General features: G+C 47.5%; 1 protein-coding gene across 3 annotated transcripts in view; it reads left to right on the forward strand.

Annotated features, from left to right (window-relative positions):
- Positions 1-21,873, forward strand: part of TfAP-2 (transcription factor AP-2) — a 315,358-nt gene that overhangs the window by 261,446 nt on the left and 32,039 nt on the right. For all 3 annotated transcript variants that reach the window (XM_075873236.1, XM_075873237.1, XM_037417106.2), the window contains exons 4-5: positions 9,478-9,538; positions 17,044-17,376. In XM_075873236.1, coding sequence (XP_075729351.1) covers positions 9,478-9,538; positions 17,044-17,376 — 394 coding nt within the window. The remainder of the gene's footprint in view (positions 1-9,477; positions 9,539-17,043; positions 17,377-21,873) is intronic.

Here is a 21,873-nt window from a genome sequence, read left to right on the forward strand (position 1 = left end):
CTTTATTGGGTTCCAGCATGCGGGATTCCCTCCGGCCGCGCAGGGCGTGGGGTTCACCCTATCTCACGTTACACTAGAAGTCCTAATGTCACGCGGGCCTAGACCTCAAGGCCTTCGTGCCCCGTCGCCGCTCGGGTTACTGAGGGTGTCCCCCTTTCGCCTTTGCAGCGCCAGTGCGACCTCGAGCTGCCGGACGGCCCTTCGCTGGTCTTCTGGGTCCGTAGACCCCACACGCTGTTCTACTTGCGGCGGTAACACCGGACCGTCCGCGCTGTCTGCGTCACATCCCCAGAGTATGTGAGCCAGGGTGGCTCTCGCGCTCGCGCACACACTGCACATTTCACTCACGTAGAGTTCGGGGCACACGTGTCGCGCTAGCGATGGGGTCAGCACAGTCTCGGTTTGGAGCTGGCGCAACCTCACCGCCTCCCACCGGGTAAGATCCCTGTGCGGAGGCGGGAAGCCACGCCGTTGCTCCCTGTACCACGCGAGGATGTCGCCGTAATCGAGCAGCTGCTCCTCGCCTTCTTCTTTGGTCGCCGTCGTGTCTTCGGAGGCGGGCGCGGCCGCGGTCCGGCACGTGGCGAGACCACGGGCCGCGGCATCCGCCTCCTCGTTGCGGTTCGGAGATCCTGGTATCAGGTCCCTACCCATGTGAGCCGGGAACCATTTTAGCGTCAGCCTCGACTTGGAGAATGCATTGGCGAAGGAGCGAGAGAAAACGTCAGCCATGGAAGAAAGGCTCCGGGCAGCCGAGAAGGGCCTATCGAAGGTCGTGAAGGGGAACGAAGACGCGGGTGACGGCGGAAGCATTATGGTGACGACCCCCCGTGCGGGAGAGATGAAGGAAACAGGCATGACAAAGGCAGATACATTGGCCACAGGGCCCAGCTACCGGGAAGTAGTTTTGAGGGAGGGAGGGAGCAAACCAGCAGCCGTGACTCACGCTAGTCACCTAGTCAGCAGCCAGGTGCAGGTTTCAGAAGGAATGTCTGAACAGGTCATCATCGCCGGTGACTCAAATTTAGTCCGATGCGCAGCGGCAATCAAAGAAAGGGTGAAAGGCGACAAGAGAGTTGCGATAGGGACGTTCCCAGGACAAACGCTGGGGACAGTAATGAGTCAAGCGGGTGAACAACTCGCAGCTAAAGCTAACAATCGTAACCTCGTTGTAATTGCGGGAGGGTTAAATGATGTCCTGAAAAAAGAATCGTCAGGAATAGCGACGACCTTGGCGAAGGGGGTGGATGACATGCGCACCGTGTCCCCCCAGGTGCAAATTGTAGTATGCACAGTACCGGAAGTACCAGTACGCAACGTCAACCTGCAAAGAGCGGTTGTCGACGCAAACAAAGAGATATGGCGAATTAGTCGAGAGAAGGGTTTCGAGGTAGTGGATTTAAACAGGGAAGTGCACAGGTGGGGTGGATTCCAAAGAGACAAGATTCATTTCGATAAGAGGCTTGGACACGAGGTGGGCTGGCGACTGGCAGGACGCGCAGTAGCTTTTTTGGGGGGCTCACGGGCCCTTCGGAGTCCGGGGTAGCTCGTAACAGGGAAAACAACCAGGAGGACGCTTTGACAGGTAGAATTGCGAAAAACCAAAAAAAAGGTAAAAGAAAAAGGAAAAAGGCGCGTGTTACAATTAGTTACATAAACATGCAGGGTGGCAGAAAGAAGGCAAAATGGTTAGAAATTGAGGAGCAGTTAAACAAAGAACAGATAGGCGTGTATGCGGTTACAGAAACACACCTTAGAGACTTGGAAGAGCCACCACATATTAAAAATTATGTTTGGGAAGGGTGTAACAGGACCATATCGGAAAGGAAAGGTGGGGGTGTAGGAATGCTAATTCACCGCGGAGCCAAATGGGTTAGAGTGAAACAGACGTGTTCAGAGCACCTCTGGGTTCTGGGCACAGTAGGTGGAAAGGAAACGTGGCTAGGGGTAGCCTACTTGTGGACGGGGAATAACTGCAGAGACAAGAATCAGGAGATAGTGGATTGCATGAGTGCGGATATTAAGGAATTTGGTAATGGGGCCGAAATCATCCTTCTAGGGGACATGAATGCCCACATACATGACCTTGACGGATATTCAGACACCAATGGGAAGTTATTACTAGATCTTTGCGAGCAACATAGTCTGGAGATAGTTAACACGGGGCCTAAATGTGACGGCCAGATCACATGGGAAGTCGGAAACAAGCAATCAAGTATTGATTATTGTCTCATGACTGAAGGAATTTACCACAAACTGACAGAAATGAGGATAGACGAGGAAGGCATTAACAGCTTGGGTAGTGATCATAAACGAATAACATTACAAATGGGATACGAAACTGAAAATATGAGCATGGAATCAAAGTCTGGCAGCTCGTATTTAAATGACAAACAAATAATAAATATAGCCGCAAGAGTCGAGGAAGAAGTAGGCGAAATACCAGGCAAGGACTGGGAGTATAGTGAGCTGTTACATCTAATGACGAAGGAGATAGGGAAAGAGAAGAAAACTGTTTGCTGGAAAGGAAAAAGGAAGCCAAAAAGTTGGTGGAACAAGGAAATCCGGGAGGCGATCGAGAAGCGACGCGAAGCATCACGGGAGCATAGAAAGGCAAAAAAGGAGAAGCGGCCGCAGGACGAAGTCAAAAAAATATGGGAAATATATTTAGAGAAAAAATCCCTTGTACAGAAATTGGTAGAGGCAAAAATTAAAGGTGAAAGTGAACGCTGGATGACAGAGATACACGAAAAAAAGGAGGCCGCGCCTAGGATTTTTTGGAGCCACATAAAGGCGCTAGGTAGGAAGTCTGTCACAACGCAACAACATATTCTAGATGAAGGAGGAAATCAATTGGAAGGGTACGAAGCGCTAGGTTACATCCAAAAGGTAACAGCCGATTTGTTTCAAAAGAGCGTCCAGGGGATCTCCCCGGTGAGTAAAAGTGTGGCGGAGAAAGCAACAGAGGAAGAGCTAGTACTTGATAATTTCAACTGGAAAAAGGCCGAAGGAAAAATTCCAAAGCGCACTGCCGCGGGTTTAGATGGGATTCCCGTTAGCCTCATTAACGAACTAGGACATAACACTAAAGAAGCATTGTTAAAAGCAGTAGAAAAAAGCTTAAAGGACGGACAAATACCGGACAGTTGGCGACAAAGTAGAATGAACTTAATCTATAAAGGCAAGGGAGAAAAGGACAAGATTCGCTAGTATAGACCACTAACCATTACATCGGTACTATACAGGTTGGCGATGCAAGCAGTAAAAATGAAAATAGAAACATGGGCCGAACATAACGATATTTTGGGAGAACTTCAGAACGGATTTCGAGTCGACAGGCGGTTAGACGATAACCTGTTTGTTCTCACTCAGTGTATAGAAATATCTAAAATAGAGAATAGGCCCTTGTACGTGGCTTTTCTAGACATCACTGGGGCATACGACAACGTTAATCAGGAAATTTTGTGGGATATATTGACAGGAATGGGCATGGGCGACGACTGTATACAGCTTTTGAGGGAGATATACCGAGAAAATACAGTTTGCATAGAGTGGGAAGGAATGCGTAGCAAAGAGAACGTTGAGGTTAGCAGGGGTCTGAGACAGGGATGTCCTTTGTCCCCGCTGTTATTCATGCTGTACATGGTGAGCATGGAAAAAGCGCTAGAAGGTAGCAACATTGGTTTTAATCTGTCACACAAACAGGGCGGCATGATGATTGAGCAGAAGCTTCCAGGTTTATTTTATGCGGACGATATCGTCTTATTTGCGGACAGTCGAGATGATATACAGCAGCTGGCGAATATATGCGGAAGGGAAGGTGAAGCTCTTGGACTAGGATTCAGTGTAACGAAGTGTGGATTGATGGTATTCAATGATCCCTGTGATCAGACGGTGTCCATACAAGGCCAAGAAATACCGAGGGTAAGTGAATACAAGTACCTTGGAGTATGGGTAAATGAGAGTGATAGATACATGGAGGTACAGGAAAAAGCCTCGGCAGCAAAAGGAAAGAGGAATGCGGCAATAATGAAGCACAGAGCGTTGTGGGGATACAATAGGTATGAGGTGCTTCGAGGTCTGTGGAAGGGTGTAATGGTTCCAGGGCTTACTTTTGGGAACTCAGTGGTGTGCATGAGGGCAGAGGTGCAATCGGGAATGGATGTAAATCAAAGGACTGTGGGACGCCTCGCGTTGGGTGCTCACGGGAAGACGACAAACGAGGCTGTAAAGGGCGATATGGGGTGGGCAGGTTTTGAGGCGAGGGAAGCGCAGAGCAAAATAAGGTTCGAAGAAAGGCTAAGAAATATGAAGGAGAGTAGATGGGCAGAGAAGGTGTTCCGTTATTTGTATAGGAAGAGCGTGGACACACAGTGGAGAAAAAGAACTAGAAGACTCACTAGTAAATATACGGCTGGTATTGTAAGCCATTTGTCAACAAAGAGCGTTAAGGGAAAAGTCAGGGAGGCGGAGAGGATTTACTGGATGGCAGCTATGGAGAAAAAACCGGCTTTGAGTAACTACCGAAAGGGCAAAAATGAAATAAGGAGGGAGGCATTTTACGATAATTCAAGGGGAAGCGCTTTACTGTTTGAAGCGAGATCGGGTTACCTTAGAACGCGTAGTTATAAAGCAAGATTCAGTAAAGAAGAAGAACAATGCACATGCTGCGGGAAAGATAGGGAAACGGCGGAGCATGTTCTGATTGAATGTGGAGATATCCACCCAGGTGTACGTTTGGGCACGAGCCTACAGGAAGCCTTGGGTTTTAGGGACAACAATGGAAAGCTGAACACACCCGCGATTGAAATAAGTAAGAGACGGTTAGAGTATTGGTGGCAGAAAATTAGAGAGAAAGGACAAAAATAAATATTGGAAAAATAAAATATGGACAGTGTGCCGTAAATGGCAGAGAACTTAAGCTGAAAATTTACCTTTTTTCCATTAAGATAGAATTTATCGAAGTAGAGGCATTAGGCCAACATAAAAAAAGAAAAAAGTTTTTTTTTTTTTCGTCGAGCCTGGTGGCATACTTGTCACCACCCCGTTATAAAGGGGACGCTCATAGCATCCATCCATCCATCGAAACCGGGCAATCTGGAGCAAAGCTCTCCATCGCCGAGCGTTGATCCAGTCACGAGCGTTACGCAAAGCAGTTTTGATACGCTGCGTGCCGTAAATGCCAATGATGGATAAATAAGCTACTCTGTTTCGCAACGAAATACATGCAGGAATGCGGCGTGTACAGAGTTTTCTTGCAAACAATTTAGAAGGGTCTGAAAAACCGTCCCGTTATATTTCTCATTTTCTGAACACAATAAAGCCGTCCCCAGCCCGAGTTACTTTGAAAGCGCTATAGTTTGTGTTTTCTAACAGCTTCCGTGAAGTGAAAAAACCAGTATGATTTTTCTTTAAAATAATAACATCCGGGGTGTGACGTCCCAGAATCGCGATACGATTATGAGGGGATCAGTATTGGAAGGCTCCGAAAGTTTTAACGATCTGGCGTTTTTTTAACGTGCGCTGACGTCGCACATTATGCACGGTATTTGGCGTTTCGCCTCAACCGAAATGCAACCGCAATTTTCTTTTTTTTTTTTTGTTCTGCTTGTGCAGTGCAGCGCAAACTAGGTGTTCGAACTACTGCACACGCTCTTTCTTATGGCAAAAAAAATGTTTTCAGCAAGAAATATTTCTTCTGGAGAGTGAGAATAATATTTGCTTTTACCACAAATTTGTGCCGGCTTGAAATGATTGCGCAATTGAATTTAGAGGGTGACCGAGCAATAGAAGCTGCAGTTTGGAGCTTGAGGGGAACCTGGTCATTTCAATTACACTGGGTGGTTTCACAGCGGGCGAATAAAGCAAAATGCATTGTAATACGCACCGTAAGTTATTGTTCAAACAGCCTTAAGAGATCAACACTTTGTATACACGAACGCAACAAACCAAGCTCATCGAACGAACTTGTATCTCTTACATGATTATTTAGTGGACTAATCAGGGTGAACAACGGAAGTGCTTCGAACAGGCTGGCCTTCAGTAGAAGTGCCTTGTGAGGCATGCACTTCCACAGTTCACCCTGATTATCCCACTACGTGTTTCCATCTGTCAGTTCCCATCTTGATTTTGGAGTTCCATGACTATTTAGATTCATACAAATAATGGCGCAGACGCAGAACGAATGAGGAAGTCGAAACGAAATAAAATTTTTCTATGTTTTCTTTGCATTTTTTGCCTACATAGTTATCAAGGTGGACGTGGAAAAAAAAACAAGCATGTCACAATCGAAAGCGCGCGAATGGAATAAACACAATTTCTTTTTCGCGTCGCAGTAAATTTCTATTGCAAACTAGATAAGACAGACGCATCCGCGATTACAAAGATTGGTGTCGTCCAATGTAGCTCCCTCTTCCCGAGCATGCGCATTGTGACGGCGCATTAAACGGCAGGCTCGTTGCCGCGCTCCTCTTTTTTTCTCTCAACTTTCGCCGGCGCGATTTCCAGTGCGAACGCAATTTCGGCAAGGTCTCCGGCTTCGCAATTTGTGTCACCGTACAGAGTGGAGGCCCAGCGGTTGCCGTTGCCACTGGGATAATAAGGAGGAAATTAGGCGATCGGAAAAAGCACTAAGCGATTGCGAGTATTTTTGCATTGTGGAAGGTATACGCGCTGTTCCCTCGAAAGCGCACGCGCACAGGGCATCCAGGTTTCCGCGTGCATGGCACACATAGCTTTTCTCGTCGATTTGTCTCCACGTCGCCATCAGTCGCGGGTCACGCGAATCCCACGATGCCGCGCTTTTTCCAGGAGTCCGAAATGACCGTTAAGTGCGCGTACCGCATATGCGCGCGCATAAGGGTCGCGCTTCAAGACGAACGCATCGTATGTCTTCTCATTAGTCCGAGAAGTTTTCGAGATCTGGTGAGACCCGACGTTACAGCGCGAGACCGATGTTTACGCGAATCGTGCGAGAAAAAAAAAAGAAAAAAAGCTACGTTGGTAAAAAGTCGCGTGACACTGAAGTGTGTGTGCAGTCGACATGCCAAAAGTCGTATATGGCATTAGTTTACCATATCGCCATCAATAACACGCCACCCTATCACGTCGTCAGGACGTCTCAGATCACCAAATTTGGGACGCGATTATGACTGCATGATGACGTCATCGCACAGCATCCTCGATTGGTGAAAGGCGAACCGATTGGTGAAAGGCCGGGCCAAACCACGCCAGGGGCGTGGTTTGGCCCGGCCTCTGGGTTTGGGACATCTGGGGCGTGGCTCCCACATGTTTTACGGAAGACTACTTGAGAGACAAGAAGAGAGCGGAGTGGATTAGGGGACAAACGGGGGTTAAGGATATCATAGTTGAAATAAAGAAGAGGAAATGGACATGGGCCGGGCATGTAGCGCGTAGACAGGATAACCGCTGGTCATTAAGAGTAACTAACTGGATTCCCAGAGAAGGAAAGCGGGTTAGGGGGAGACAGAAGGTTAGGTGGGCAGATGAAATTAAGAAGTTTGCAGGTATAAATTGGCAGCAGCAAGCACAGGACCGGGTTAACTGGCGGAACATGGGAGAGGCCTTTGTCCTGCAGTGGACGTAGCCAGGATGATGATGATGATGATGATGATGATGATGATGATTCCCGTAAGACATCGGGACGCCGCCATTTTGTGCTGTTAAGTCGGTGTTTTCTTGTTTTTGTGTATGGCAACATTGATTAGTAAGGCCATGAAACGTTGTATGCACTAACCCAAGCGTTTTCATGCGTATGCGTCTACTGTAACTCTGTTCATTTAGTTCTTGCAGATACAAAACACAGTGGTTAACCAACCGACATGCATGGTGGCACTCAAACCAAACCTACTAAATGGCGTATACAGCTGGACCTGTCGCCGAGCCTTGGTCACGTCGTTCACTGACATTCCAAGCTGCTGAAGTCCAGTGTGTTTTATATATCGCGTGCTCAGTGCATGCAACACGGCCTTTAACGCTGCCGGCTTTTAAAAAGCCCCGCTCCAGCTTTCCGGCTGCATTATACAACAGCGGTAGCCACGCGGGGTGCATGGCGTCACGTCGTCTAGATGCTTATCTAATTACGCGCGTGCAAACCACCACCGCTGGATATTTTTCAGGGCTGCTTGTCATCCCGCACGTGGCAATGAGTGCGCAGCTCCGCATACTAACAATGGGGGTAATTATGACCCCCTCCCCCCCAACCTTCCGACCTCCTCCCCTGTTCTCCAAACTAGTTTGTTGATCCACTTGCTTCGGGGACCTTAGTTTTCTTAGAGGAAGACATTACACTTGTCGTCGTTTCCGGTGTACGACTCGGATGTATCTCAGCTGCTTTTACATGGAGGCGAAAAACTAGAAGACCGCGTGCTTAGAATTTCGTGAACCACAGAGAAGCACGTGTGATCGTGATTTTCGGAGGCCTTACATTGTAGTGTCTGATGACCGTGTTGTGGTTTCCGGGCGTAGAATTTCGAAAATATTTGTATTATTATTTCTTAGATGAAGAGAGGGCTCTCCACTTCGAGTAAGTACGGTATACGCGCTCCGTCAAATCGTCTGATGGTTTGAAGTGACGTCACTGAATTTGCCGTTTTGAAGTACCGACATGGTGGTCGGCGGCGTTAATCACGATGTCACGGTAATGTCCTTGCACCGCATGCAGGTTCTCCCTTTAATCGTCCCACACGAACGGTCTGGCTGTGTCGTTGCCACATTGGGTTGGTTTAATCGTCACGCGACTACGCTGCCTTGACGTCATCAGAGACACGATGCTGGAGTACCAGCACGTTGATATTCTGAGCCCATGGCCTAACTTTGGGGCTATCAATATGGACACTTGGTGCAATGGCTTAGAGGGCTGTGGTTTGCGAGACTATAAGCGTGAAGACGCCCGTTCAACTGACGGCCACGGGGGGGAGATTTCTATGGATGCGAAGTGCAAAATACGTCCTCGTCTGGCACGATATTAAAATAGAGATAGAGACCCTATACGTGTGCGCTAAGAACATAGGTCGGCAAACTCACTCGTGAGTGGACTCACTCACTCACTCATTTTGACTCGGATCGAGACGCGAGTCGGGCTCTGCGGGAGTTCGAGTGTGTAATAGTTAAGATTCAGTTCGAGTGAGTCTCGTCGGGAGGTGTTTATTAGGGAGTCTGACACTGAGTGAGTATAGCTGAGCAAAACTTTCGAGAAGTCTGAGCTCCAATTTTTTTTTTTTTTTTTTTGGCCGACCAATGGCCATATACAAGAGCCAGCGTAATGCAGACCGGGATGATCCCTGTGCGTGTCACTGTGGCCTGTAGTTCGCGATTTTAATCACTTTTAACTTGAAGTAAACAAAGTATTCCGCAAAGGCTGTTTCACCGGCGTGTGAGCTTAGTGATTGAAGCTTGTGGCACGCGTAATATCATCGCTCATCTTTACACCTATAACCTTTCCTTCCTCTCTCGCAGGCAGGAAGCGTTGACGACACCAGTCTTTTTGGGAGCGACCACAATAGTGTCATACGGAAAGGTGAGTGTTCCCACAGCGCTTAGCGAATGCTGCTTTGCGCAGATGGGCTTTTTTTCTCCTCGATTTTTATTACGTGACAATGAATCCACGATAGCACTGAAGCTTGAGCGTGCAAAGTGCGTACACCTGTGTTGCACATTGCCTTTCTTCTTTCATTGTCACTTCATTTCATCAACATATTAATTGTATAGTTTATTCCGTGTCAATATAGGCCACCTCCAGTGCTAGCGTAACACAGGGCCGTACAAGAGTGCTTGTATCGGTTTTTTTCTTCTACGCCTATTTTCTGATACCTCTGTTCATCGCGAGTGACGATACACTCACTTCTATGGTGCATATGTTGCATTACTTTGATACGAATTGCCCAATGTATTTTGTAATTACGTATGCACCTGTACGACTGTCTGAATGCTAACAGGAGGGGGGAGCACTTTGTCCGAAGTTTGTACACTATAACAATAATAACTTTCTATTTCCTTTTATAGGTGTCAGTTATACTCGTATAGCACTCCTTTTAGAGTCACCTTTACTCTCTTTAGAGGAGTCCTGAGGCGCTCGCCTCTCCCGAAGAGAGTCAACGGACCTTTTTGTAGGGAGTGCTGCACAATCGAGTATTACATGTAAAACACGAATCGGAGACAAGAAGCACCTTTTGTTGTTAAAGTGTACTTTTTACCTCCCTAGCGCCGTCCAAGCGTTTCGGTGATGGAATACCATTAACCTCTGGGTTTATACTATAACTTGCCCACTTTGCTGTTTTTTTTAGTTTTATTTCACTACATGCACTGCGAGAGGTGAAAGGATGATGGAATGGAGGATAGTAGTATATAGACCTCACCTACTTATTATTGGTTGTTTATTGGAGGGAGTAGAAAGTAGGCGAAGGGAAGGACAGAAGGAGGTACTGATGGTCACTGTAACTCTCTAGCTCGAGCAACTTATGTATCTCAACAGCAGGCAACAGAGTTTGACGGCGTAGTAAGACTCAGGGAGAGAAGGGGAAGGATAGAGGTAGGGGGAGGGACATTTCACGCGTGTGCTGCATGGATGGATGAAATGGCTCTTTGCACATGTGCGCAGGTGTTATCTAACGCCCGATATAGTTCACTTGCGCGGGTGCCCTCCTGAAGGGCTTCACTGTTTTATGAATATGACTATCCATTTCTGCAGAATAGACGTCATGTATGTGTATGTTTACTGTCCCTTTACTACTTATTCACTGTTCGAGCATAGATATATGTAGCAATTTCCGAAGAATAGACACAATATTTCAGCACTAAACGCTGTCTCTTTTGCATTTCCGTAGCCGGTGTGCACCACTCAGCGATGACGAAAAAATCGAGCAGTGGTGGAAGTTCCTCTCTCAAGTTCGCGGTGGTCACTGAGGTGCGACTAAAAGCCATTGTGTTGGGCGGAGCGCAGGCCACCGCAACAAAAGACGCGGTGTGTATATCGATGGAGGCGTGTTCGCGAGAGGGTCGGGGGGGGGGGGGGGGTATAGAATGGAACAGCGAGGAGTGGTCTATTGTTAAATGGGCCGTGAGTGAGTGCGCGCGCGCGCGCTATCTAATTTGTTTGTTTTTCGGTGTTCTTTTCGTCTTTTTTTTTTCTTTTTTTCTCGGCCCACCACGCCGTCGTAGCGGTGGTGAGTCGGTAATGTGACGCTCGCTGCACCGAGACGCAAAGGCGGGCTAGACCGCTTTGGTTGCATACAGATATAACTTGCCATCGGCCGGTGGCAAATTATCTTTTCATTCACTTTTATTTCTTCAAATTTACGTTATAATTACTTTTATTAACATACACTATACTTTCCCATGCATTATTGCGTGTTGTACAAGGTAATACAAGACGAACCAATATTACAGCAAACTGGGAGAGATATAGAAACACAATAACAGTCACGAAGAAAGCAATCACGAGAAGAAAAAAAACACTTCTCAGGAACCGAATAGCAATCCCGCCAGTGCGCATAAACATTCTGCGGAGGATGGTTTATGGCTAGACCAGAGGCAACTCCGCAGACGACCAAGGCGACGACGCAAATACACTTTGCGCACGTAAAGGTGTTGCGTATACGATAGGCTATACGCCGAGCTTCGAGGGTTGGGCAGCAGACCAGAAGAACAGAAACTCGCTATAACCCGAGTATCGGGCCTATACTCCGGAGACATCTTTCTATAGCTACCTGGCACGACTGCTGCTGCGGCCAAACGACTAGATTAATGCGTGGCGCCGGTAATTTATGATAATTGTCATCGGTCTCTAAGCGCGATGACTTCGTGCCCAGCGGGCGCTACTGCCGCACTTCCCTGGTCATTGCCACGACCCCAAAATGTGGCTACCTACCCCCCCCCCCCCCCCTCCCCACTACGCTTTTGTGGCCACCTCGTGTCGTCTGCTCTCGCGCTGGTCCGGCGAGCAGACAACACCGCGAGCCTGCCGTGCTATTTAGCGCGTCTCAGCTGAATTAGGCCTAGCCGCCGACGCGCTTTCGAAACTAAACGCGGTGAGCTTTTGTATACCGAGCGCAATTCTCTAGCGACATTCTGTAAGTTAGGTTGTGCTGCCTTTCTTTTATTTCGGGAACCAAACAATGGAGGAGGCGACGCGACGTGTACAAACGTACTGTCATGTCGGCGTTTACATAGAGGGCGCTTATGTTCGTCGGCGAACCCCTGAGTTATCACGTGGTCACGTGTCGACGGTGCCGAGGTCGTGTGCGCAAATGAGCCTTCGTTAAAGCACAGTGTGCCGTATCATAAGTCGCGTTGAGAGGTGGACCTTCCGTGTACGGCCCGAACTCGGCACTGATTACTTGACTGTCTCTAATGTCGTTTCTTTTATTTCGTTTCTTCTTGCGTTCCTTGGGCGCCAAGTATGACGTCATCACATAAAAGACACAGTAGTCCAGCTTTAAGAAGAGCAGCAAACATCAGACGCCAAGGAAAAAATAAAAAATGCGTAATTAAAACATATTTTAGGTACACTTACAGATCTTAACGCCAGCTTACTGCTTGGTAAAGACTTGATTGATTGATTGATTGATTGATTGATTGATTGATTGATTGATTGATTGATTGATTGATTGATTGATTGAACGTTCATTATTATTTGTCACATGAGGTTTACAAACACTGATTGGACCCATAGCCTGAGGCTAGTGTAGGGTCCAATGAGAAAAGTAATCGACGGAAGCGGGAAATATCAATTACACATAATACATATACAGACACTGTAAATATATACATATACAGAGTAGAGAAGTCTTTCTCTTCTTAAACAATCTGGTCACACCAAACAAAACTGCATGTGTGCATACAAAAAGTTATGACAGATAACTTCGTGGACACACCCAAAAAACATCAGTTAAAATACATAAAGAACATCAAACTATCACAAGTTTTAGTTAGAAGGGAAAAAATGTTAGGTTTACAAGATTCACCAGCGTATATTTATACAAATGTAAGTGCTTACCACCAAAGAGAAAAAGAAGTATTTACAGCTTGCTCAAGAATTGATTTTTTTAGTTTTACCGCAGCATTGTGTGATGTTTTCAGTTCAGTGGGCAAACTATTCCAGATCTTTATCCCTGTGAATTGCAATAATCTCTCACCATAAACGTTATTTCTTGGCGCCAAGTTAAAGTTACCGAACGTCAGGCTTCTAGTAGGGCGGGAAGAGGAATAAAATAACGAGACATCAAATGGGCTATTGTATTTTACGATACTGTTAACACAAACGGTCATCTTATAGTCTTCTTTAACTATATATATGGCTACGTTCTTTTCTGGATATCGAAAAAGCTCACTTGTCCAATGGCTATGTGTGAGTGGTTATGTCTACGTCATGACCATTTATCTGACATTGACATTTTTGTGATATAACCATTTATTGACACTTATCGAGTCAAACATATAAAACTGAAAGTATACCACCAACTAGGCTCTACGGTCGCGGCTTCGGAATGCCTCCGATCTTCTTCGACCAACATAATTGTTTGCTTTAAACTTTATAAGGTCGTTCACTTTGTCCATATTCCGCTCCCATCGTAATGCGGAAATAGGGTGTCGAACCCGCTATCTCGAACTAAAGAACGTTTCACATATGCGAAGAACCGATATACATGCAAAACGTGTCTCGGGCTTCTTCGAAAACAGTAAAACGAAAAGTCATCAACAACAACGAAAAAAGTCGAGGCACGGCAATGCCCTCTCGTCGCCAACTTATAATTGAGCCTGGATATATTAGATCGATCGAACTATTCTATCTTTTCCTGTACGCCCAGGGTTCACCACGTAGCTCTACAATTACATCGCCGTAGTTGCGTATATCCATATCCACGGCCTTACTCAGCCGCATGCTCTCTTATAAATATTCGTTCTTTTTTTTTATTATTTGGGCCGTGCTGGTGTTACTTCTTCACGCTACTTGTCTTTAAGGCTGCAGCATCGGCACTCGTTTACACGGGTATAGAATGTCTACCCTATCCATACATGCGGGCCAATCGCTTCTCTCTTCGAGCCGTGCCCAGCGATATAGCTAGGCCTAATATGGAGAAACCTCGCACGGGCAGGGTGCGTGCTTGCGCTGTTCATTTGGTTAATTACTGACCGAGGAAACGCGTCCTCCCCAAAGCTGCAGCCTTTTGCAGCGCATGCACCGCCTCTTACCTTCGCCCGGTGTCTATAAGGCGCGTCGTTTGGTTTCGGGGCCCGCTAATGGCGGTAGGGTTAATAAACGTGTCGATGACGCTGCGACCGACCGGATTAATGACCAGTTCGGCGTGCCCGGCGTGTTTATTTTTGTTTTCGTTTGCGACCCGTTTGGATGAAAGGAGAGGGTGGGGGGGTTACAGCGTGTATGTGCGTACGCTTCGTAGAGGGAGCCTGCATCGACTTTAGCGACACGGGCCACACCCATATCTGGGGGGCCTCCGACGCGTAGCAAACCGTCGTTTTCGGGTAGGAAGCGCGATTATATGCCGTATATGCGCAGCACGACAGCCTCCATGAAGCGAAAGAGAGGGAAAGAAGCAAATGGCGACCACCACGGTGGCGATGATTTTGAGCAGACGTGCTCAAATGCACGAGCAGCTCGCGTACAGGTGATGCGGGTAGGAAAAATATTAGAAGAAAAAAAAATGCCGCGTCGTCTGCTGCGGCTTGGTAGGGAAAAACCAAGGAAAGAGGGCAGACGGAGGAAAGAAGCGCGTAGCAGACGATAAAAAAAAAAGTAACAGAAGAAATGCAGAAGGCACGCCGTCTGCTCCGATTATCGGCTCCAGAAGGAGAAAAAAAAAAGCGCATGCGCAAAAAAAGAGCTTCGATCGGCGAACTTTCGTCCGGCACAAGTATACCCTGCGACTTCTGCGTGTATACGCACGCATATAGTTGCCTTAAGGTATAGCGGCAGCGACTTGGAAACAAAGTCTCACCTCACCGAAAAGCCTCTCGAGGTATACTTGTAGATAAGACGCGTGCGAAGACGCGAAACACACGCACACACAAATGCACGCTTGTTTTCTGCGCCAACTCGTGCGTTAAACCTCTTCAGCTTTGCCGCGCATTTCGAAGCCGCAGTAGCGTATCTCGCTCTTCTTAGAGCCCGCCTGCTTTCAAAAGCTCGTTTTGCGATTCGATAGCTCGCACTTCGTTTTTGTATAACTAGCTCAAAGAAAAAAAAAAGACAAGCACGTTCACACGTCGCGATGCGCGGCCGTAACATCCGCGTAGTAACACATTCTGTCCGCGTTCTCTGCGCGTGGGCGATGGCTTCGGTGTCTCTTATCTGACCCGGCCGTGCCATCGCAGGAGGTCTTCCTTTGTGAACTCGAGAGTCTAATGTACCTCGATTAGGGCTGATGAACGTGCGTTAATCAAGCGAATCGAAGTAAGGTCGAAACGGGTGTTCTCTGTTCATTGATACCGTGTAGGGCAGGGGAACATACTTCTGCACCAGGCCTCCGAACAAACGTTAAGCGGTTAATTGGCGAGTACTTCACTGGCATTCGCTCTTCTTGTAAGACTCATGCACTACTGTGTTGCGGGTCAGTAAACATTGAACAACAAACAAGAGCAATGTCAGTGGTGAACAAAAGTTCTTTCAGCCCGATCCGAGCTTTGTGTTGCTCTGAAAACACATATTTAGTACAACTCAAGACCGATAGTGCACAAAAAGTAACGAATGAGTTTTGAAAGGCACATCCTATTCAATCCGAAGAAATGGGCAGGTCCCGTTGTGAGAAGACAAGATAAACGCCGCTCATTAAGACTAATATCCCTGCCACACGTGGCAACTTAGGTGCACTTTGAGCGAATGTACTTATACGCTCACGAAGTGTCATTTTGGTGGTTCGCTGCTACACGAGAAAGCGAAGTGTACTTTGCAAATGATGGCAGTGGTGATTGATGGACTTGTTGCACAACGTAAATATATATATATATATATATATATATATATTTTACTTTTGCAACTGTGTCTCATCGTCGGATCACGATGTCATCGTGGAATTAGCACCTGCGGCACATGTCATCTTAAATGACCGGAGAACAACTCGCCTACACATGTGCAAGTGCACCTGGAAGTAAACAACGCGACGGACGCAGCCATTGCTGTGCATGTGCTGGCACATCCCCCTAGCGGACGTGGCCGCAAACATCCCGACGGTGAAAGTAGCGAGGATATAGTTGCGTTTATCACTTGTTTTATACATAACAGTATCTATCCCCACAAAAGCAATGTTTTAAATATAGTATAAGTGCCGCTTTAGGCAACGGCGTCTTACTGTACAAGCCACTGGTACCGAGGCTACTCACTTAGTCGCAGTTGTCGCAGCGAAGTGAGGTTGGGGAACGCACCTGCCGGCAAGTGTAATTTTCAGCGAGTGACTCTAAACTTGCACGTGTGACAGCGCCCAAATGACACTCGCGGCTAAGTGTACTCGCTCAAAGTGCACCTAAGGTTCTACGTGTGACAAGGGTATTGAAAACTGTATTCCAAGAGACGGTAAGCGTGTGAAGGAAATGCAGAAGGTTATAGATGGGCAGATGAGATGAGAAGCTTGGCTGCATCAAGCACAGGACCGGGTTGATTGCCGAAACACGGGGGATGCCACATTTGCCCTGCAGTGGGTGTTGTAGACAAGGCTGGTCATGATGATGAGGTATCGGTAAAGGTGCCCAGTATAAGGCACTACATGCAATTTAATTCTTGCGACGATTGTCGCGAACAAGTTTGTTTGATGATGAGGATAAAGTCCGTATTTACAAACGCTTCTCGTCTCTAAACTCGACCTCAAGGGATCCTTGAGGACTGTCTTGCGTTGCGATTTCTGCAGCGCGAAAGGTCTTCAAGATTTCTTGAGGCCAACTTTCGAGTCGAGGGGCGCTTGTGAACTACGGTCTTCATTTTGGCTTAGGTCTCGCTCACAGAGTAAAGTCTTACATACAGACGATTGTCCACAAGAAGATTGTTTCAAAGGCTGTCCTCCTCGCTTGTTGCAGGTATGAAGGTTCGCAACTCTTCGGAGAACCACAAGGACATGGTGCTCAGCGGGGGCGGCGTGACGTCCCCGACAGACGTGTTCTGCTCCGTGCCCGGCCGCCTGTCGCTGCTCAGTTCCACGTCCAAGTACAAGGTGACCGTGGGCGAAGTGCAGCGCCGCCTGTCGCCGCCCGAGTGCCTCAACGCGTCGCTGCTCGGCGGCGTCCTTCGGCGCGCGAAGTCCAAGAATGGCGGCCGCTCGCTGCGGGAGAAGTTGGAGAAGATAGGACTCAACCTACCTGCCGGTCGGCGCAAGGCGGCCAATGTTACTCTGCTCACCTCTCTGGTAGAAGGTCAGTGTCCACTCACTCCGCCAAAGTGTGTAAACCAGCATAGGCGTAACCCTTTGTAGGTGTATTTTTCTAGGCGCAACATTGCTATGGTAAACCTGTAGTTGCAATTTTGTTGGAGTAACATTGTAGGTGTGACCCTGTAGGTGTAACCTATCAGGCTACCCTATGACCAACGGTGGCCGAAGAACAGTGTAGTGGAAGTTTCGACCATTGCACCTGTAGAACAGCGTTCTCAAACTAACCGCAGCAAGCAGACCGCAGTCACTGGATCGATGGTACATTCGACTGTTCGCTCTCGAGAGCTCCCTAGCGCTCTAGCGACGCGCGTCACTTCCGGCTGGGTGAAATTGTGCGCTTTGAATGCGTTCGGCTGGTTTTCTTTTTGCAGCACCACGCTCCAACTTTGAGTGCTCTGATTGCAACACTCGTCTGATTACAACAGACGATGCGGTGACGTGTTTCCTCTTCCGTCCTCTGATTGCTGTGGCAAGCGGTTGTACTTTAGGGCTGTACGTGCGGCCTCTGGATTGCAACAACAGCGGGCTCTGCGTTGTTGCAATCGCATTGTTGCAATGAGTCAGAGCGCATTGTTGCCATGATTCAAGGCGTGGGGCCACCAAGCCGAATGTGACATTAGTGTTAGAGCAGGGAAGAGGGGGGAGTAATGTTAGAAAAATATCAGCTGATCACGCCATTTTGGACAAAAAAAAACTTTTCCCACATTTCATATATTTGTCGTTTCTGAATGGGATTTGACGTCAGGTTTCGATAAACACATCGATACTGATTTCCAGAATGACCGAAATCTGAACGCCGATTCTGCAATATTGAGGTTTTGATGCACTGTTATGGTTTACCACATAATGACCGCATAGGGTGACCGCATAGAGCAGGCATGGAAGTGTTTATCGTTCCTTGTATTATAGGATGTCACCTCTTACAGATTTTGGTCAGACACTTTAGTCGGTATTGTTCGCTTAACATGTCCAAACGCCCTTGGGTGCCACAAGGAAGACAAATATAGTACATGGGTGCATGATTGGAGCAATGCACACGGTAAACCGTCCCCAGGGGCTCGTTCCAGAGGGCAAATCAAGACATAAGTAAAGCAGGACCACAAACAAGGTGCCAGCTGTATTGTCACATATTCTCCGCTTTAAGTATACCTCACCCCCACCCCCAAGAAAAAAAAAAGGAGATAGACGATTTACGACTTTGACAATCGACCGCAGCCACCCCGCGACGTTTCGGAGTAGGTAGGGGACACGCTCGCGCCCAATCGCTCGTGAGTTGCGCAAATAGAGATCGAAGGATCGTTCGTTCCGAGCCGGAGTGGCCGTACACTATCTACCACGGCTGCATACAGGGCGGAGACCTCGCTCGTAAAAGATAACTCACTGGCATATGGCCGTGATCTCCTCTTGGCCCGATGCATCCGTCCGTCCGAGTCTCTCGACTGGAGTTAAGCGTGGCAAAAGTCACAATCGAAAGGAGAATGCTTCGCGAAGTTCTCCCGTACTCGGACTTCGCGAGAATCCTTGGACTTCCGACAACTGTTCAGAGTTCGCTCCCCATCACCCGGACTGGAGGGGCATGTGTGGCATCATCTCACCGTAAAACACAGCGGGCCGTCGCTCTACGAAGCCTTCGTCTCCTAGCAAAGCGGCCCCATCTCTCGGAAAAGCACGGCTTTCCTTCCCTCTTTTTTCTCTTCTCATCGCATATCTCTTTGACTCGTCTTCGCAGTCAGTTTCGGAACGCTCCACATGCCCCTTGCAACGACTGCGCCGCATCTCTCGGAAACTCTCCCTCTCTCTCATGGCTTCGAATATCTCCCGTATGCTAACCTTGATTCACTTTCGTAACAATTCTTCCGTCCCTTTAGACGACTGGGTCCGTGGACCCCCGTGCATTTGTTTCCCCGCATTCGCCTTCCACGATTGCAGACCTCACCAGCCCCAACAGCTTTCTCTCGTACGCCGCCGAACGTTGCGACATCTGGCGGCGATTTTAGCGCCGCGTTGTGACGGCATTCCTCACTACCGTCGTGACCCGAGTTGCCGATGAAGTCGTGAGATGCGACCTGATGTATACACACCGAGTTCTGCGCACGGCTTGCTGAAGCTCTCTGCACGCGTAGAGAAGGCCGCTCGTAGGTATTTGTCCGGCATGTGTAAATGTCGCGGTGCAAAAATTAGATTGACAAGTGAAGATAGGTTCGGAACGCCGGAATCTGGTCGGTGCGTTCTTGAGTAAGAGCTGTCGTAGTTGGAAAGTGAGCTGGCAGGCCGAGTACGCGCGATAAATCACGAATGGCATTGAATATGTACCAGGATATCAGGTGGTGCTGTATGTGAAGCTGCAGCAGTACCTCATTGATACTGTCCCGTTTCGTGCGATTTTCTTCGCGGTATATTTGTTAAGTGAAACGTCGGGATAATTTTGTGAGTTGGAATTGGGGACGCAGGTCTGACATATCAAGGCAACTTCCCAGGTGGTCAAAATTTCCGGAGCCCTCCACTACGGCGTCTCTCATAATCATATGGTGGATTTGGCACGTTAAATCCCACAAATCAATCAATCATATTAAGGCAACTTTTGAAAGCGGAAGTGCTTTCACTATAACAGACAATGAATCGGGCGGGAATCACGTCACTGCATTTTTTTCTGTTTTTTTTTAAATTTGGTTATCGACCTGGTGTGCCACCTACTGGCTACGCCCTTGATCAGTGGGGCGAAGCATCTATCTATCTATCTATCTATCTATCTATCTATCTATCTATCTATCTATCTATCTATCTATCTATCTATCTATCTATCTATCTATCTATCTATCTATCTATCTATCTATCTATCTATCTATCTATCTATCTATCTATCTATCTATCTATCTATCTATCTATCTGTCTGTCTGTCTGTCTGTCTGTCTGTCTGTCTGTCTGTCTGTCTGTCTGTCTGTCTGTCTGTCTGTCTGTCTGTCTGTCTGTCTGTCTGTCCACTCCTATCTCACTAGAGCACGCATCGAACGGATGGATGGACGCTTCGCCCCACTCATAATTTACTCCGTGGATATGCTGTGAATTTTAGAGTAACTGTAAATGCTACCCCTAAAGGTAGCATACACAGTGACTCTAGTGGAATTTCTTTTAACAGCGCCATCTACCCTCTTTAATCGTCAGCTATACGAAAACCACTAACGCCATCCGGTGATTTCATTTCCAGGAACGTATACACACAACGTCATCTAGTGAGCAACTGATAAACTGGAGGTGGTTATACATACTACATACAAACGGAAGAGGGAACGACCCAAAACCTGAGAAGGTCTTCGCCCCCTAAAAAAGAAAAAAAAATGTCAGCATAGCATCTCGGTAAACACCACGGTCATATTCATTCTCCACACGCTTCCGCTATAGTGCATCGCATCAGAAAAAAACAAATAAAATAACTCATTAGGCAGAAAGTTGCATCCGCCACCAGGAGCATCCGTCCGATAAGAGAGTATCTGCGTCCGATACGTAATAGCATTCAACTCCAAGTGAAACGACCGTGGCTACGTCAAATGCGGAAAGAATACGTTCCGCAACTTTTTTTTTTTCTTCTTAAGTGCTTTGCGAAGCGTCCGCTTCGTCGGCACAACATAAGCGACGGGCGCGGTAAGCTCGCCTTCCGGATTATGCGGACAATTTCCGGTTTATGTGGATGGCTTCCGACTTGTACGTAGACTGCTTCCGGATTATGTGGATAGCTGCGTCGTCGTCTTCGGGACAGATAAACACCCGAGAGAGAGAGAGAGGCAGAGTTGCAACACCGGACGTGCCACCACCACGACTGCCACGCCACTTTTTGTTGAGAAGATCCGCTTTGACGGCGAGACTCGCTGGGCGAGTTTTGTCGGGCACGTCCTTCTTCTTGCGACCTGGGTGTGCTGTGCCGAAAGCTGTTGATTCTCGAATCACGCATTCAGGGATGATTTCACTTCGTCTAACTTCACGTTCTTGTGTGTCCGGTTTAATTGCGGCGCGAATCGGCACGACACATACATGTATAAACTGGAATGAACGCACACAAACAAATAGAAGACAAGGAAGTGCTCGAACTTCCACTTCCATTACTTTTTTTTGTGTGTGTGTATTGACACAAGCTGTCTTCGAACTATGCGCGCTATCTGGTTCTTGCGTTTTCCAAATAGTTCACGACATACTTGCGCAAAGTAGAAGTCTGGCAAGTAACACGTGCCTTCATGACCCACGTCATTGAAGCTGTGCTTTTTTTTTTTTTTCGCCTTTGATGTCTGTCTAGATGTCTGTCTAAAGCTTTCGCCGGAAAGGGAAACAATGTTACAGTTTAGACTGATCAATTATACTCTGAAAACCATATCGTCGTCAATTTGATTATCGTAGGCTTATTAACAGAAATGAAACCAAAGGTTAAAATTTCGCTGTCATCGTCAATCTATCGCCAAATATCTCCGCACGTGACGTCACAGATCTGGAT

Source organism: Rhipicephalus microplus, chromosome 9, assembly GCF_043290135.1.
Source record: "Rhipicephalus microplus isolate Deutch F79 chromosome 9, USDA_Rmic, whole genome shotgun sequence".
NCBI classification, from domain to species: domain Eukaryota; kingdom Metazoa; phylum Arthropoda; class Arachnida; order Ixodida; family Ixodidae; genus Rhipicephalus; species Rhipicephalus microplus.